The sequence below is a fragment of the Tiliqua scincoides genome, chromosome 3 (assembly GCF_035046505.1).
Source record: "Tiliqua scincoides isolate rTilSci1 chromosome 3, rTilSci1.hap2, whole genome shotgun sequence".
In the NCBI taxonomy this organism is placed as follows: Eukaryota; Metazoa; Chordata; class Lepidosauria; order Squamata; family Scincidae; genus Tiliqua; species Tiliqua scincoides.
The window spans coordinates 155,370,178-155,389,903 of record NC_089823.1 but is presented as its reverse complement, the minus strand read 5'-3'; the positions used below and the strand labels follow the sequence as shown (position 1 = coordinate 155,389,903).

The window sequence follows — 19,726 nt, the reverse complement described above, 5'->3', positions numbered from 1 at the left end:
TTTGACTTCATTTGGAACAATCTTATTTTTATTCATTGTATTCTTACTCTAGCCTTCCTTCAAGAAGATTCAGAAGTGGTGTATGGGTTCCCCTACCATCCCAAGTTTTTCACAAAATCCTGTGAAGTAGCTTATAGCTCAGCAGGGATTTGTATCCGGGTCTTCCCAGTGTGAGGGCAAAACCAGCCCCCCCTTACCTGGTGGGGAGCAACCTGCTGTATCTGCTGCTGTGCTTCTTCTTCCTGATTCCTGGATTTGAAAAAGAAGAGGGGAAGAGGATAGAGAAAAGAGTGGTGAACCAGAGCACTGGAGACGCTCTAGCCCACCTCCCGCCTCTCGTCCACACTCCCTTTTCCACTCTATTCCCTTCTTCCTTTTCAAATCCAGGGAGCAGGAGGAAGAGCGGTGGAGGAAGTGAGCAGTGGCAGTCGCAGTCTGCTGTCTGATGCAACTGCCTTAGTCATCCTCCTGGGTAGGCTGGCCTTTCTATAAGGGCCAGCCTATCCAGGAGGAAGACTAACAGTCCATTTCTGAGCTGCTGGGCACGAGGGACTGCAGCAGCACCGGAAATGGCTGCCGCTGCATCCAGCGTGCCCCAGGCAGCCGCCACTGACTCCTTGGTAGAAGGGGACTTTAGTCCCTTCCCACGGGTAAGGCAAGTAGCCCTGCAATGGGGCTACTCAATTCTATGGCGACCCAAGCGTCAGCATTGGGTCTCTGTGTTGGGCGGATGGCCCAACATGGAGGCTTAGGATCTAGTGGAGTGAAGCTCCACTGGTCCGGCCTCCCTCCCACCCCACTTCCTCCCCTGGCACGCCTCCTCCCCACCCTCTCCCCACCCTCCCTCGACCTCACCCGCCCTGGAGCGCCTTCTCCCCGCCTCACCTACCTCTCCACTGCTCAGCGGTCCTCACGACCGCTGAGTGTCGGAGCTCCTGTGCTTCATCAATGCTAGGGACCGCAAACATACCTTAAGGCCCAAAAATGTCAGAGGTGATTGAATTTTCCATCTCTTTAATTTTCTTTAATAAACAACTATGGAGGGCAAGGAAAACTATAAATTTCCCCTAACAGAGCAAATAGCAGCTAAGGAGGAAATGGATAATTTATTTTAGGAAAATGGTGCTGAGAAAAACAGATGAGACTTCCCTTCCCCAGCACCATGGTATCAAGTCTTTTGAGGCCCCTATTCTGTGAATACTTTAAAATGTTTTCCTATCCTGAAAGTTGATTTTAAAATTACAGTGTGTCTGAGAATGGGCTTGCTGGATGTTGGCACCATGCCGGCCTTTGACCCCAAGGCAAGCTCGTGAGCTCTCCAGCCATTAACCCCATGCCAACAGGGAGTGTGTTTTATCCTGCAGGGGAATTTTGGGCCTTGGTGGTCTAATTGGGTTAATGGAACACTTCTTCCCTTGCCCCAGGGTAAGCCTGTGCTGGCCCACTGAGTCTACTTGTTCTGGTGGCACGTTCTGGCAGTGTAAGACCTTTTTAGGATTGGGCCATTAGTGTACTGTATATACTCAAAAGAGAACCACTTCACGCACACTTTGCCTGAAGAAGTGCTTGAAAAGAAAAAAAATCACTTAGGTGGCGTCACTTACGCCCACAGTAGGCATGAAAGCAAACGCTGGGTTTGGGCAAGTGGTAGACATAATAGCCTCCTGGGCATGCCTTGATATCAACTGTACTGTTCCAGTAGCAGCAGTTTCCACTGAAGGTTGCGCAGGCCTGCCTTTGGACAATGCCGTCTGACTCTTGAGGATGGCTGCCATTCAACCAGATTGGGGCATGGGTACCACAGTGGTTCTCAGGGATGCAGAAGGTGGGCATGGCATCACCAGCCATCCCAGTGAAGCGGTACCATTCCCCATTGACATGGCTGTCACACTCAGGCTGGTCATACGAACTGTTGAACTGGGATTCGGTGTTCCTCCAAGGTTCATTCAGACTGATGTAGGCAGAGCACGGATCAAGAGCTGGAACACAGATAGGAGAGATAACCTACTGACAATCACAACAACACAATACATGCCTGCCCTGAATCATTTCATTGATTGCTTTTCAGTTCTGAAAACAAAGAGGCGTCTGTTGAGGCTTGTACTTTATATACTTTCTATACTGGGAAAATGAAGCCTCAGATCCCTAATATGTAAAGGTTTATATAGGTTGGAAGCAGCCCATAGTTTGAGCCTTGACTCTAATGAAACACAAAATATGTTTTCACCTGGTAACTGAAGAAAAGCGTTTTATTTATTTTAAAGCAATTGCTTGCTTTTAGTTTTCAAAATCATTTACAACCAATTAAAAAATCCCCTTGAAATATAATGAAATCAAATGTTTAAAAACTAATTTAAAACACAACCAGAAGTGCAATTCTTAAACAAGATTCCGAGGAAAGGTCTTGCTCATTGGAAAGCTCTTTCATTTTGCAGTGGAAAGGAAACAGAATCATTGAATTGGAAGGGCCTACTTGATCATAGACTCCAAGCCCCTGCCAGTGCAGGCTGGCATAATTAGTCCATAATTATGTCATCCCTGGTAAATGACTGTCCATCCTCTGCTTAAAGACCTCCCATGATATCAATGATTCTACCATGTTCCAAGGCAGACTGTTCCACTGCTGAACACTTCATACCATCAGAAAGTTCCTTCTAATGTTTAATCAAAACTACCATTTGTAATTTAATCTCCCTTTGAAACCGATTTACTCTCTGGAGCAGCTGAGCAGAAATCAGCTCCACCTTCCACATGGGAACCTCTTAAATTAGAGGATAGAATTATCATGTATCCTCTTAACCATCTATTCTACAAACATGCCCAACTTATTCAATGTATCCTCATAGGACATGGTGCCCAGCTTCCTCACCACCCTACCTGCCCTCCTCTGGATCCACTCCAGTGTCAAAATCCTTCTTAAAGTGTGATGTTTAGAACTGGACACAATATTCAAAGTGGTGTCTGAGAATGGATGATGGCCAGATCCCAAAGGATCTCCTCTACGGAGAATTTGTGCAAGGAAAGCACCCTACAGGTAGACCACAGCTGCAATACATCTGCAAGAGGGATCTGAAGGCCTTAGGAGTGGACCTCAACAGGTGGGAAACCCTGGCCTCTGAGCTGCCCGCATGGAGGCAGGCTGTGCAGCACGGCCTTTCCCAGTTTGAAGAGACACTTGGCCAACAGTCTGAGGCAAAGAGGCAAAGAAGGAAGGCCCATAGCCAGGGAGACAGACCAGGGACAGACTGTACTTGCTCCCAGTGTGGAAGGGATTGTCACTCCCGAATTGGCCTTTTCAGCCACATTAGACGCTGTTCCACAACCACCTTTCAGAGCGCGATACCATAGTCTTTCGAGACTGAAGGTTGCCAACAAGTAAGTCTATCGGACTATAGCAGATGCATAGTGGTTTGATGGATCTTCCTAGACAGGGAACTCCAGAGGACAGGTACATCATGATAAAGGTGTGACAAAGTGTCCCAAACAACCTTCTACATGAAAAAGAAGGAGCATGGAGCAAGTGATTTCTCTGTGGGTGAGGAATGGTACATGAAAGGCGGGTTTCCTAGGGGGCCCAAGGTATTTCAGGGCTTTACCTTGACAACTGCCTTGACAGCAAGAGGACAAGTTCTTGGATCTGTTCTGAAAGTGAACTGCCAACCTGTGCAGATAAGACCAAATTTTCTTGTCTTAAGTGGGCCACAGAGTTCTGTAGCAGTTGAAGTTTACAAGCTGCCTTCAAGGGACATTTGTTCCCTTACATTGAGACTGCATTGCACCTACATCAGCGTTGGAAAGTTGGAGATTGGGCCCTTAGAACCGAGATTCTCCTATGTGGGTGACAATGAGGGGATGTTGAGAGATGTCACTCGAGCTGTGTCCTTTCCTTGATTACCCACAAGTTCCTTGTTTACCCACAAGTCTGCAGTGGGAACTCTGTGTATGCGCAAAGGACATTGAGGGGACCCTCTGTTCAGAGCGTTTAATAAGATTCTGAAAATATTTTAAATGAAGTCATCAGAGAGAAGAATGTAACAAAAAATATTCATTTCACCTTTCATCAAGGCCGTATTTAATCTTTCTTTAGCAGCTTCTGAAGTGGAAGTTAGCAGCTTAAATCTTTGCATACATTTAACACCCAATTAAGGACCCGTTAACCATGACTGACCATGTTCACAATTAAAGCAGGATTTATGCTAATATTTTTCTGACTTAGGCAAATGCAATACCTTTTACTATCATTATACTAAAAAAAGCCAGTTGATCTGATTAGAGGCATCCAAATTGGACAAAACACATTTTCTTCCTTTTTGAGATTTGATTTTTCACAAAGAGGCTTATTATGTCAAGCTGGCACCATTTTATAGGTACGATGGGATACCGTGCTAGTAATTCAAACTTAGGGTCAAACTAAATGTTATTCAGGAAATCCATGATCAGTGTGTGTGGACACACACAAGCAAATGTGAACACGTAAGTCACCATTTCATTCAGAGCACTAGAGGGATGTGTTTGTGTACATTTTATCCTTTCTTCCTAGATGAATTTTTCAATCAACATCCCCTTACCAGCAGCTCCTATATGCCCGGGAAGGGGGGGGGAGAAGAAACAAAAGCCATAACCCACTGTGGTTCAATGGCTCAAGTACTGGGTCTTCACAATTTAACTCTAAATAGATTCATTCTGGATTGATTCATTGCAGAAGCTTGCTTTCTACCATTGCAACCTTCCTTCATTCCTTCTTCCCAAATTCAAAACAGAGCCTTTCTGAACTCAAAATAAGAATTTGGTGCATTGGTCTCCAGTGTTTCACCTTAGTTATTTTTTCAAGTACATTATTCAGATTCTGCCTTAGTGGTAAACCATCAAGGAAGGAGTGCAGGAATGTCTTGCCCATTTATTAAATTAGCATTTTCCTGCACCCTCCTACCTGACTCCTTGTTCAGCCCTGAAACTCACTGGATGGCACTGGCCAATTTCTGTCTCACCCTCAGTCACCTCATGGGGTTGTTGTGAGGATAGAATGGAGTAAATCTCCATTATGAAGCACTTGAGTCCCTTGGTGAAATGGCAGGAAACAACTTGATAAATAAATAAATAACACACTAGAGAACTCAAAGACCATCTGAAAATTTATCTGGCTATGGTTTAGTTTTTTCAGAGCATTGGGTTTTCAATTTCATGAAGAGAAACATGCTTAATTTTGTTCTCATAAATGGGACGTCATGTTACCCATTCCTGGGTCTATGGTACCATCTTTGAACTTAACTTATCAGCATTTGCTCCCACTTTAAAGCCCTAGCTCGATATTCAGCCTGCACATGATTCATGTAAGAAGGGGAAAGAGAATTACCCTCTGTTGCTGCTCTGATTTTTTTTCCCCTCTTCCATGCTAGCACTAGAGTCAGGAAGCTTTCCACCTTCAAAGAGCTAAATAAAATTGGATTAAGCTGAAAATAACATCAAAGTAAAACATTTCCACAATGATAGGGCAGTACTACAAGGTGAGGTTTGTCGTACTCAGGCAAGGGAAAGGGGGAACATTGTATCTTCTCTAAAGTATTAAAAAACACTTAAAGTGTAATCCTATCCATGCTTACCCAAATGTTAATCCCACTGTGTTCAATAGGGTTTGAAAGTGTGCATAAGACTGCAACTGCACTGGTCCTATTGCACATAACCCATCATGCTACAAACCATGTCTAGTAGGTGCCAGTTGTTCAAACACGTTATGCCACAATTCCAAGATCTGTGGTATGGGATGGATAACATTTTCCCCAAGCGACAAAATTCAGTACATTTAGTGCTGGGGATATGAAAGAGAAATGCAAATGAGACCATGGCATGCAAGAAATAGGTAGCACCCTATGCCTTTACTGCTCTAAAAACTGGCTACATCCAAGAGAAGGACATGGTCACTGGAAGAACACGGCCTGTCCTGGCTGCAAATAAACAATTTGGCGTCTACTCACCCACGGTGTTCTCCTGTATGGGCTGTGCCTCAACACAGAGGCAGATGGACAAAACCAGGAACCCAAACATTGTCCTCTGACAAAAGTTAACTTTGAGCAGCAACAGAATCCTTTTAAGCACCTGCTGTGAATTCAACAAGATGTTCTCCCAATAGCAGAGATATCCTCATAGGTTTTGGAGTTTTGAACCACATTAACATGAAGATGGACTCTATTAAGGGTACTGGAAGACTCTTTATCAGAGGAAACAGGTGAGGGGACACTGAGACCAGCTTTAGCCTTGACCTGTCAGAGGCAAGAGGGCTGTTTTTTTCCCCACATGTTCATTTTGTTTTTAAGCCCATCCTTCCATTGTTTTGTTGCACAATTGCTCAACAGTGACATGCCTGCTATCTTATCTGGAAAGAGCTGCTAAGGAAGGGATCCATGGACATCCTGTGGAGGAGGAGGATGGGTCCCAGTTGTTATCATTCCTTCATGTTTTTCTGCTTCCATTCATGAAAAAGGACAAGGCTTCCCTTCTGATGTTGTCAACATGGAGCTAAAAGCCCAAACAAATACTAAGGTAAAAAGATCCATCTCAACTAGATATTTGGTGACTTTGAGAGACATGAGGTTTTCTTTTATTGTACATAAGTGAAAGGCAATTTCTGCTATTGGGTGGGTCCCTTTGAGTATTCCTCAACAACTCTGAGCCTTTTTGGCTTATGAGCAAAACAATCAACAGTTTCAGCCCAGCAAACATAACTAGTGTGTACACACTTAAAGGAGCTTGCTTTCCCCCCACTCCGCTCTGTCCCTGCTCTTTGACCATTTTATGAATGGATTTCCTGATCTGCCCTTATGCAGACTATCAATTTTTCGTACTACTGCAAATCCTCCTCAGTGCGGATTGAGGCTATTTCAACACTTCAGAGTAAAAACTGGGAGTTCTGGCTCCTTGTTTCACTGGGACTCCTGGCCAGGAGCACAGTGGGAGAGGAGGAGAGTCAGAAGTCTAACTCCTGTCTTTAAGGATAGGATCCTAATCCTATCCCCTACCAACCTAGAAAGTGCCACCGACAGAGCACGTAGTACATGCTGTAGGCTGGGGAAGGGGGAACACCAGATAGCTCAGGAGAGGCAAGTAAACTTTTTTACTTACCTTTCTGTAGGCTGCCTGGCCTCCAATTGGACTCCTCAAACCTATGCCAGCTCTTTTGCTGGTGTAAGTCCTGGTGGCAGGTCCTGGACAGGTAGGAGGGATAGGATCTCAGTGTGCATGGCTGTGGCCAAGATCCTTCCCCTCCCTCCCCTGGCCAGGCCCACCCCTGCCCCAATCTGCATCCAAACTGCCCTCACTGCCACTCTATTTGCTCCAGTAGAGGTTCTGCCGCTTGCTGCTGCTGATGTGGCTCCTTCACTATCGCTAGCAAAGCACAAACCACCAGTCAGATCCAGAGCCAGATGTGCCAGTGTAAGGCCAGAGCAGGACTGGGCCATAAGACCAATGCTAAGTCATCATTATCAGAACCTTTATTGGCATAATAAATTTGTATACAATACACGACATATATTCCACACAATTCTAAGCTACGTGATTCACCTTACAGCCCAAAATCTTCCTGGCCTGGAAAGTATTAAAGGCAGTGCTTTAAAAAATAAAAATAAAAAATTGTAACTTGTAAACATGGAGGAAAAACATTCATGTGCAGGGATCCAGTATTTTGGTCAATGGCGTGTCTATGTAATTTAACGGAGAAAGGAAAATGGTGGTGAGGTTGAAGGTGAACAGTAGAAGTACTCAAATTTCCAAAAACTGGGGGTTTGAACTGGAACTACCCAAATTAACTTTCATTTTTTATTCCATACAGGGGGGAATCTGCCACTGACAGTCACACTCAGTGGAGAAGTATGGAAACCCATTAGGAGGAGGGGGAAAGAGGATGTGGAGGAGAGCAGAAGTCCTTAAAAAGAGAAAGGGCAGAGGAATGAGGGAGAAATCGGGGGGGGGGGAGAGAAGGGATATTGGTAGATTAGATGGACTTTCCAGAGATTTTGAGGTGCCAAGGAGAAAGAGGAAAGGAAAAGAAGGAAACTGGGGAGCATTAATGGAAGGGAAAGGAGAATGGTTAGGATGGCCTGGGCCGTGGTTGGGAACGGCTCTCTGTAGCCTGAACTGAGGGCTACAGGCAAGGGGTGAGCCTAGAACAGGCTATGAAAGCACTTCACTTGTGGTGGGGGTGGAACGACTGTTCCAGAATGGCACCCCTCCACCAGCAATCTGGAGTGGTATAGACCATTGTGCCCCCTTAGGAGTCTGGCACCTCATTTTATGGACTGCGTGGAGCTTGGGCAGCCCAGGCTGCTCTGCTGTTTAGTCTGCTTGCCTCAGAAACCATATACCTTAAGGCTGCTCATGAATTGCTGAGGAGACATTTATTATGCAGGCGGATTCAGTACTTGGCATTTGGCTAGTTTCTGAATTATTGTCAGAAATCCAGCCTCCCCACTGCACTTTCAGCTGCTCTAGCAATATGGAAATAACCCACACGCCCTGCTTTCCTCCCCTGTGCATAACCTTTTGCAATAACTATACAGTATAGCAAGAGGAAGTAAATAATCTGAAGGGGCCTTGTTCACAATGATCTTCACAGCCAAGCCAATGGTAAGGTTCTCTGAATCTAATTGTATAAACCTACCCCATTTAAAACATCCCAAGGGTGCATAGATACTTGCCAAGGGTGACTAAACCTAAAGTAGCTGGAAGCAAATGAAAAGATAAAAGGTATGCATCAGGCAATTATCTTTTTCCAGCCTCAGCCTGTAAAAATGAGAGGAATCTCCACATCCTCCAAAAAAATAGCTAAAAGCACTCAGAAATCTGGCAGCAAAACACTCCGTCCTCACAAGCCTTGCCCAGAAGCAGAGTGTTCTCCAGCATAGCAGAACTCTTCCACACAGAAGTAGGATCACAGGAACATGTTGTGACCTGTTTGTAGGATCACCACTCAAGTGTGGTGGAAATGGACACATCTGGGCAGGGGTGATGACACATCTGGGGGATGACAACAAGTTGCCTAAGGGGTTGTGACAGCAGTCCCACTCTTTCCTTCTTCCAGCTGGTTGATTTGGGAGATAATGGGGTAATGTCAGCAGATCTTAGCTACCATCACTGGTTTTGGCAGGGAAAAACCAAACAGGAACAGGCCACCGTGGAAACAGTTCTCCTTGGTCTGTAAAGGGGTTCCCAAAATCCAGTGGATCTCCACTTGCACAAACAACCCAGACAAAAAATAGTAAGGACTGAGTGGTCTTGGAAACTGTGATAATCCCAGTTTGAGAACAGGGGGGGTAATAAAGAGCAATAAAAAGGAATTTATTAAAACTCTGGATACATAACAGAAATAAGGGGAAGTAGATGATGAAAAACAAAAGCAAGAGACAGATCAAAAGGAAAGCAGGGTTGTCCCAAATGGAATTTGTCCTGTTGGCACAGAGCTAAAAAAACAAGTGGAAAATAAAATAAAATCCCTGAATGCAAGATACTAGATACTCAACTTTTGCTACTCATGCTGCCCAAGAGAAAGGGAAGAGAGTCCAGTTACCACAAGCCTGTAATGCAGTGGTTCTCACATATTTAGCACTAGGACCCACTTTTTAGAATGAGAATCTGTCAGGACCCACCGGAAGTGATGTCATGACCAGAAGTGACGTCATCAAGCAAGAAAACTTTTAACAATCCTAGGCTGCAATCCTACCCACACTTACCCAGGAGTAAGTCCCATTTACTATCATTGTTAAAAGAATATACATAGTAGCTTGTTCAAAGTACAGGTCTTGAACATTTCCCCAAATGGGGTCGCATACTATGGTAGCATCAAGTCTAATATATTAAAAATAAAATATTGAAATGAATGGGGACCCACCTGAAATTGGCTCACAACCCACCTAGTGGGTCCCGACCCACAGTTTGAGAAACACTGATGTAATGGATAGGCGTCCTTCAGTAATGTGCAGACACAACACATCAGTGACAAACTAGAGGCAATAGCATAAGGCAGTTCTGTGCATAGATTTGACTATCCTGAGCTACCTGCAGCGCCCAGGCTCGGCGGCTCTGAGGAGGGCTGCCGCTGAATCCTGCACCTCCCGCACTACCATGGGAGGCACCTTGGGAGAAGGGGACGTTTGTCCCCTTCCCCCGAGTAAGATAAGCAACCCCGCAATGGGGCTACTCTCTTTAGCACCAACCAAAAGGTCGGCGCTAAAGTAAAGGCGCTCATGTAGGGCACGCAGCCCTGCACAAGTGCCCTGGATCCTGCGGAGCACAGCTCCGTGGATCTGCCTCTCTCCCTCCCTCCCCCCGACATGCCTCCCGCTCGCCCCCTGGCATGCCTTCCACCTCCCCGGAATGCCTCCCCATGCCCCCGCCCACACCCCTACCTCCCATTCCGCAGCCCGGCAGTCCAGGAGACTGCCGAGCTGCGGAATCTGGGCCACCACCCGGCGCTAGCCCAGCACCGGCTGGCACTGGGCTAGCACCAGTGGGAGCCTAGCGGTGAGCCCCGCAAATGTGCCTTATGGCACGTTTGCGAGTGTGGTCCACGGCACGGCTCCGTGCTGTGGACCACAAGATTGGGCTCTAAGTTTGCTGATATCATCGGGTCATCTGATAGGTAGAGTGAGGGTGGTTTGCCAATATGCTCAACATCAGATGGAAGAAACTGAAGGCAAAGGTACTTTGTGAATGCAAGGGGCTTTGTCGAACAACATTTTAGCATACAAATATGAAGGATTGTGGGGTAAACTAGCATATACTTTTTGGGGTCCTAAGGGCTAATCAAAACATCCCCCTCCCGGCATCCATATGCCACCAAACATTCTTGACAGAGCTGTCAAGCAAGCCAAAGGGAAAATCCCACAGCAATGACTTTACAGTATATTTCTCTAAGGGTGACAATGGAAATTTTCACTGCAGTCTTTCAGAACAATCATAGCTTCAGGACTCCCACAAGATAAATGATCAATGAAGGAGCAGCAATACTGCAAGTCAAAGGGAGTTATGAGTTGTCATATGAGTGGCTGATGTATTCAAGTGGCTGACTTCAGGATCAAATAAAAGGCAAGAAGTTTCAGCTGAACATCTGACCTGTAGTATAAGTGCACACACTCTCTGATTTCCTGCCCATTTATATGTTCAATGCCTGCCCCATCTCAGGTTTCCAATCTGGCATTATTCATTTTGACACTAGTTGCATGGCTGCTGTTGATCAAAGAGAAACCATTATAAGGAGAGGATCAGTGGCGTCTCTTGTTTACATTTGTGCTCCTTTGTCAGGAAAACTTTTTTTTTCTAAAAAAAATTTTATTTCCCAAAAACAACTACAAACAAAAACACACAACACATAACACACAACACAAAACCCATCACTACACACACAAAAAAACCAAAGGGTGCAGGAAATCATACATCACCATCGTATATCACTAAAACTAATAAATCATTACATATCTTAATCCATTTCCTCTTTTAAATTTACCTCTCAATATCATTTTTCATCCATAATTCAAATATTATATCAAATATAATATATATGTAATACAATTATCTAAATGCCCTATCATATTTCTAAAACTTCATTTTCAACCAAGCATAAAAGGGTTTTTTCCATTACTCAATTTGTATCGGCCTTCATTATTGATCCAAAATTTCCAAAAGTCTGTCCATCTCCACCACATTCATCACTTTCTGTATTAATTCATTTTTCACATAGATATTGGAAGTATTTTAAAATACCAAACACATAAAATCCTCGCTACAATTAAAATCCTAATAACTAGGTATACATCATTTTCTTTATCTATAATATCTAAAATAATAAAAAATTTGCTCCTCTAGTAAGTTTCTTATTATGCTTCCAGATCTGTTCCCATTGATCTATTGTGATATTATCTGCATCATGCTGATTTTCTTGTATCTCCGATATTTTAGCTTGATCTTTTCTTATCGTTTTTCCCAATCTCTCAATCTTTTGTTTATTTTCTTCTGATGTAACTTTCACCCGTATCAGTTGTCCACTAAGTTCATCTAATTGTTTGGTGAAAGCATCCACACTAACTTGAGTTTGTACAGATTGGTTTGTTAGTTGCTGTACCATTGCCAACAGTTTTTCTATGTTGTCTTGCACAGTCTGTTTCCAGTCTTTCCCTTTCGGTTCCTCTTGTGCTAATTTTCCAAGTTCTGTCTCAGACACTGGTGAGCCTTGAACTTTCACTGTTTTGCCTGCCGTCTTCGTTCTTCCTTCCTTCTGCTTGCAATGTTCTTTAAGACCACTAGATGTCCTCAGTGTATTATCTTCCTTGCTTCAATTATAAACACAAATCCAATTCTTGCAATGTTTTTTTAAATCCACTAGATGTCACTGGTGCACTGTTCTTGTTTTGTTTACATTTCTCTTATCTTGTTTATAGTTGTAGCCTTGGCAACGCCATTCCTCAATCCGTAGGAATGTCAGCTTTTTCAGCCAGCTCTTTCAAGCAATCCAGCCACTCTTTCAAGCAATTCCAGATAACAGCATCAAACCAAGGCAATAAACGCTCCAATACACAAACTTTCCACATACAGTTAATTTGTAATCCACCGAAATTCAAAGTTGTAAAGTTATAATTATATTTTCATATATCCATAGCAAGCTTGGTAAATCTCCTCTACAATTTCTCCTCACACTGATAAACAGCTGGGGGGAGCCTTCATCCCCCCTCCTCTTCTCACAGCAAGAAAACAAATCAGACAATCAAATTACTCAGTCCACGCCAGCCATACACAAATGGAATAACACTTTCTTAAGTCTTTCAATGTCTTTCCCTGCAGGGGCCTTCAGCTTGATTCAAAATGAATTCTTCACCATTGCTGCCAAGATGGTGAAATCTTCTGGGAAAGCCCCCTGGCTGGGCTGTATCCCCTCAGCAATCGTGCCATCACATGGGGGAGTTTGTCTCTCCTGACAAACAATCCTTGGATCTCCTCGGATCCGCAGTTTTTGGGAAAAACAGGGTGCCTTTCAAGAGCTTGAGAAAGACACGTCTGCTCGGCTGCTGACTGGCCCCTCCCCTCCCCCTTTGTCAGGAAAACTTGTGCAAACGCATTGCCATTAGTGCACATGAGATGGAGGAATTTTGAACCTCCAAAGACTTATCTGACAGAAGGAAGGACTGGCATTTGAATTACTCACAAAGAAGCAGCAATGGAGAGCACATCACGCTGAAAGAACCATAATTGTCCAGAGAACGCCCGTCTCCAGGATGCCACTTTCTGATTGATCATCACTTCAACCTGTTCTTTGATGCAAATAATGCATTTATTTAGATCCCAAAGTTTCCAGACAGGTGGCACAGCATTAAAACATTCATTAAAAGAACATAAACATTGCCTGAACAAGCTGGGGTTGCATGCTTGAATACTTCCACATTTTTATTTTTTAACTCGGCCTACAGACCTAGAATGTCCACGAGGGGTTTTCTTTTAGATATTTTCCTGAAATGCTATTTTCCTACATGGTTCTGTTGACTTGATTCTGTTGAACACATTCACTGACCCTTACAATTTATTCAGGCTGGCTTGGACTGGTATTAACTGGTAATGTTCCAGAGCTTTGAGGATCCCTCTAACTTGGCACGCAGGGGCAATTTGAGATCATTATGGCAAGACACCTGAACCAGTGTATTGTACCACTGGTTAGCCCATGAGCCCACTGCCACACTTCCACAGGAGTACAACAACATCCACACCTTTCCATTTTTTCTTTCACTGCTTGTGGAAGGCCCCTGTAGAGGCAATAGATGGGTGGCCCCTTAATTTTTCTCAGTATGTCAGCATATTGTCATAGTACCAATAACTTAATTTTTTTTAAATGACAGATGCATAGACAGATGTAGCTGCTGTATCCATGCAAAATTAACAGGAGGAACACCACAGGTAAACTCCATCACAGTACCTACGACTTTGTTACATTTAAAGCACACACTGCGATAGTGTCTAAAGATGAATATATCAACATGATACCAATATTTGTGACACAATTCTGCTTTTGACTTGTTGCATGGAAGCAACATCTGAGTGATGTTACAGGTGCCCCATCCAGAAGTATCCTACAAAATGCTGTTCAGAATGATTTTTTTTAAAGCAGGCTTACAAACAATCAGTCATTTGTAATGAACAAGAATGTCCTCCAGACAAACAAGCAGAGAAGTTGTTGTAAACTGGAAACGAAAGGAACTGGTTTCTCTCCTCCCAAATATCTGATCAGGCTTCAAATTTGCCACAAATAGCTAATGTAGGTCTGTGGGGTCAGAAAGACTGGTAATAGTTTGTGGGCTATGTTACCATATGTGCTCAGGGACACACGCGCACATGGCAGTAAATGCATTTGTATGGGACCATGACCATTGGACAAAAGCTGCCCACCATTTATAGAAAAATATGGGAGAGTCAGAAATAGATGCAAACATATATTATTTATTGGAAGGATAAGCAATTACAATGGTGGGATCAAGAACAAGAGTGGTATTGAATAAACAAGTGGAGTCAAGAAGTTGTAGTCACAGTAGCATTATATAAAAAGTGGTGCTAGACCTAACAAGCACTGGTTTCTGGGAATCTGAGAAAGAGGGAGAGAGAGAAGGTGACAAATAATGCTGCTTTAGCTCCTTGAAAGAGTCAGAGGAAGATGTAAAGACACAAAGTAGAGAGATATTAACACTGAATGGAGATGAGAGTGTTTACCTAGTGGGCAAATAGGTCTTTGGGAAAATAAAGGCTCTAGGATGAGTAAGAGAGGGACAGAGAAATCCAGCCACTAAGCATGGAGAAAACAGGAGCTCAAGCTGAGATGTGGAGATGTGGCTTCTGCTTGGCTTGAAATAGCAAAGGAACAATGGTCAAAACATGACACGGACCCTCTAATGAGCTAGTTGGCAAGTCACTATAAACGCTAGATTTAGAACATAGGATGTACACTTGGAACATAAACTCTGGGAAGAACAGGAGTGAGGCACAGCAAGTCATATTGTCAATGGGCCACGTGCAGGAACTGGAAGATAAGGAGAAGGGCTGATGGCCAAGGTTACCTCTCCTTAATCTGCTGAGACAGCGTCTTGTCACTGGAGCACAGAGGCGGGGTGGAAATCTCAGGGCTGGATAGCCAAGACCCAGCAGACTCCCAGAAAAGAACCAAGAATAGCAAAGCACAGATAAGAGGCAAGAATAATTCCCAACTGGGGCGCTAAACAGGCAAACTCAGCAGGCACTTGAGACCTATATATTACTGTGATTTACTGGGCAGAATGGGGCAAAAAATGTTCACAGGGTGCTTGAAGCAAGGGCAACGGAGATGCCACCTGCAGTATCAGCCCTGCTGCATGGATCATGAGTACCAGCTTGCCTGTGGAGAGAGAGGAGGGATGAGAAGGGAGGAGGACACAGAAGGGGAGAAGGCAGGGCAGGAAGACAAATGAAGAGGCAGGCTACCCTCCTAGTACCTGGATAGGTCTGCAATTGGTGGGGTGGAAATATGTGGCCCAGCCCAGTGATTGATTCTCAAACATACCAGAGTGAGTTAATTATGGACTGGAGAGTGAACAAGCTGAGTGTCTCCAGCCAGACTTCTTATAGGAGTTTTGAGTATCGAGGAAGAACAATCCTCTGAGCTAATAGGGACTTATTTCTGTCTGTCTTCTGTTCCCCCAAAGGTTTAATTCAGCGGTTTTCAAACCCTCTCAGAGAGTTTGAGCTACTCAAAGTCCTTACGGGGGCAGGGGGGAGGCAGCGACGCAATCCCCAGGATCGCGCCGCTCAGGGGGCTGGAGGTTTTCCGGAGGCAGGGTGCGATAGCTCCACTTTTGCTTTCTAAGCTTCAGGGAGCCCTGAGACAGTCGCGCAGGGCTCCCCGCACTCCTGGGAGGCTGAAGGAAGCTGTGGTAAGTCCAGCCAAGCCCTTGCAGACCCCTGAGCGGCGCAATCCTGGGGATTGCACCACTGCCTCCTCCCTGCCTCCTGGCTGCCAGGAAAGAGGCTAAGGCCCTCAGGCTGGGGTGTCGCGACACCCCATTTTGAAAACCCCTGGTTTAATTGTTTACAACAGTGTTTCTCAATGTTTGTCCCCCACTGTAACACTTTGCATGATCCACCTATTCGAGGTACCAACAGAAGTTACTGGCAATGACATCATCACCAGTTACTTCTGGGTGGGAGTCCAGATGCGACAAACCAACACAAGTAAGAGGCTCAAGGTGGTTGGGAGGGCATTTTCAAGAGCAGAAAAGCATGCTTTGGAGCTCTGCCTGCTGAGCTGAATCTCCTACTGCTGTTTGTTGTGTTGTGTTCCTGGTCTTGCTGCCAGGCAGCAAGTGTCCAGGGGTCCTGCAAGTACCACCAGATACCACCTCAAGTACCACTGGTGGTACCCTTACCACTGGCTGAGAAACACTGGTTTATATTCACTTCCTTGGGGTTGGGCTGGTTCAGCTTCCTCAGCTTCCTAGATTAAAATAAAGTTCAGGTGGGTCCATGGACTGCTCTGAGCAGCAGGGTCACTAGGGATTCTGTCAGCTGGTGCAGAAGGCCAGAGCATCACTCTTTTGATGGGCCTCCGCCCATGCAGTGGGCATGGTGATGTACCATTGCCCCCCTCCTGCTGGTTTTTTTTGGCTATAACGTTTGATAGAATAGAGGTATTTCAACATGGTTCATTTCATTGCATTCTGCATGAAATCACACATCTATTGATATAAAATATGATGGTATTATTCAAAAATACCAAGATTTTAACAATTGTGGTCGATAGTGATGCCACGCCCCCCCCGTGTGCGTCACCCAGTGCTGCCCACTCCCAGTGCAGCCCCCTAGTGATGTGACTGGCTCTGAATCAGAACAAGATATTTTAATTTAGGGTCTGGTCAATGGTGGAGATCTTCAATCTTTCAAAAATGCCTTAGTTGCTGCACCCTTTTGGATCCATGAGGAGGCATAGAAATTGAACTAGGTTTGGTGGGAGGCTCCTGAAGTTGGGGCCTTTGTCCTTCTGGTGCCACACTGGCCTGGTTTTTCTTGTGGCATCATATCCCAGGATTGTGTCATGTCTTGTTCGCCTCCATACTGCAATTATGCAAGTGGAATCACATCTGGAAATGTTCATGCCAGTGGTGTAGCTAATGAAAATGTAGCCCAGTGCCAAGCGCAAAATGATGCCCTGGAAGTGACGTCACACCCATGCCCAACTAAAAAATGGGGCAGTGGCATAGCTAAGGCATCTGCTACTGAGGGTCAAAGAAGATTTTGTAGCCCCCCATGACAAAATCAAATTTATTAAATAAATAAATAAATAAATAAATAAATAAATAAATAAATAGTTTTCCGGTTAATTGGCCACAACTTTTGAAAGGATACAGATATTCCAATGTGGCTTGTTTCATTGCATTCAGCATCAAATTATCTTTCTAATGATATATAACATGATGGTATTATTTGTATATACCAAGATTTTCACAATTTTGGCCACTAAACTCACCTTGTTGCCCAGTAAAATTGCCACCCCCTGCACCCCCTTAGTTACGCCACTGGTTCATGCAACTTCTCCAAACAAGGAAGGGGGGAGTTGGAATAATAGGTCTGGTAAAATAGTGGAGGGGAATAGATGGTCTCTTAAGTTGGACATGGCCTACATGCATCTCTGACATTTGACTCTTGACCAAAGACCTGTGTTGGGGTGCCCCAAAGTAAACAGTTGTTATTGATTAGAGCTAGTAACTTCTGCAGACTTATCTGAGGATGTGTTTTAATTCTTATTGGGAAAAACAGCAATAATGAGTGATAAAGCCCTATGAATGCCCATCATCACTCTCTACCCAATGTGAAGTGAAACAGGGACACTACTGAACATTGCATTGCAAGCCCTTCCTTTAACCTTTCATAGAATATGCTGCTATTATATATTCCTCAGATCGTGAAATGCATCCATGCTGACACTTACACACTGCACCATTTCATTGTGCATATGTGCCATAGATATGATTTATTTCTGGCACCAACTCTACTGCACCTAACAGGTGATGCAGCTAACAGGTGATCTGAAAAATGTTGTGAATCCTGTGTCTACTACCAATTTTGCAGAAATCTTCATTTTATGCCACATACTATAGCCAGGGCAGACCCAAGGCATCCCGGTGCCTGAGGCAGTATGCCACATTCCTGCTCCCCTTATTTAGTGGTGCACCAGCCCCTGCTGCTCCTTCTCCTACTGCTAGATTGCAAAGGAAAGACAGAAATGGAGTGGAAGAGGAAGTCAGAGACACTCTTGCCCAACCCTCTCATCTTCCTTGTCTGCTCTGCTCCCTTTTTCCATTTCAGATTCAGGAGTTGTGGTGGAGGCAGGTGGGCGTTCCCTGTCCATTCACTGTCTGAGCCAACCACTTTAGTCAGCCCCACAGATGGTCCAGTCCTGGCTATAGCAAACATACAGCCCAATCCCCCATAACTCCCTGCACAGCGCTTAAGTGGTGGCAAATGTGGTGTCCACTGCTTCCTGCAGGGGCATTTCTGCTTCTGGAGACCTCCTCATGGAAATTGAGCATTTGTTCCGTTGCCCAGGGTGAGCTTGTGCTGGCCCATCTAGTCTACTCGGAGCTGTGCCAGTGACATTGCTGGTGCAAGTCCAAGTGAACCTGGGAAGGTGTTTTGAGGCCAAGAAGGGGATTAGGTTTCGGCGTGTGCTGCCACTTCTGAAATGACCCTCTTCCCAGTTCTTCCTCTCTGCCACGTTGCTGCTCTGTTCCACCCACACTTGCCTCCTTCCTACTCCCTGCATGTACTCACTTGTGCCAGTAGGCATCTGTTGTCTGCTGGCGCTTAGAGTAAGCCATTCAGCACTTGCAGTGGTGGCCAGGCTGCATGCTCTGGCGTGTCACCTTTGGCAACAACTGGAAAGTGCCAAAATGCTTGTTCCAGCAGCATTAGGCACCAAGAGGATTTGACCAATAGTCTGGACCAGTAGTTCTCACACATTTAGCATAGGGACCCACTTTGTAGAATGAGAATCTGTCAGGACCCACTGGAAGTGATGTCATGACCAGTAATGACATTATCAAGCAGGAAAACTTTTAACAATTCTAGGCTGCAATTCTACCCACACTTACCTAGGAGTAAGTCCCATTTACTATTGTTAAAAGAATATACATAGTAGCTTGTTCAAAGTACAAGTCTGCAACATTCCCCAAATGAGGTCGCATACCATGGTAGTGTCAAGTCTAATAAATTAAAAATATTGAAATGAATTGGGACCCACCTGAAATTGGCTCACAACCCACCTAGTGGGTCCCGACCCAAAGTTTGAGAAACACTGGTCTGGAGAGTTAGGGAAAGGAGAAGGAACATTCAGGAAAAAAGAGCACTTCCTGGGAATCCACCAGGAAACAGTCTCATGTGGCAAGGTCCTGCCTAAAGTTGTTGTTTCCAACTGAGCCCAGACACACTTCTGAAAAGGTGTACTGAGCATTAAGGTGAGGAGAGAGCTCAGTTGGGATAAACAAGTTATACTAGGATTCCATTGGATCATATTCCTTCAGGGCAAAAGTAAAACACAAAAAATCACTTGGAACAGAAGACACAAGTACGGCAACAGAATGCTGAGATAGCAGTATATAAAATAAATAAGAATTCAGGAGAAAATGAGAAACATGAGAAAATAAGCTGTGGAAATGGGAGAATCCAAATCTCTTAA

The 19,726-nt window shown here is 44.6% G+C and overlaps 1 protein-coding gene across 1 annotated transcript in view; it reads right to left on the bottom strand.

Moving 5' to 3' along the window:
* OIT3 (oncoprotein induced transcript 3) overlaps positions 1-6,042 on the bottom strand; it is a 32,754-nt gene extending 26,712 nt beyond the window's left edge. The window contains exons 1-2 of the mRNA XM_066622285.1: positions 5,973-6,042; positions 1,605-1,979 (exon numbers count right to left, since the gene is read on the bottom strand). Of these exons, the coding sequence (XP_066478382.1) occupies positions 1,605-1,979; positions 5,973-6,042 (445 nt within the window). The remainder of the gene's footprint in view (positions 1-1,604; positions 1,980-5,972) is intronic.
* Between the last annotated feature and the right edge of the window lie 13,684 nt (positions 6,043-19,726).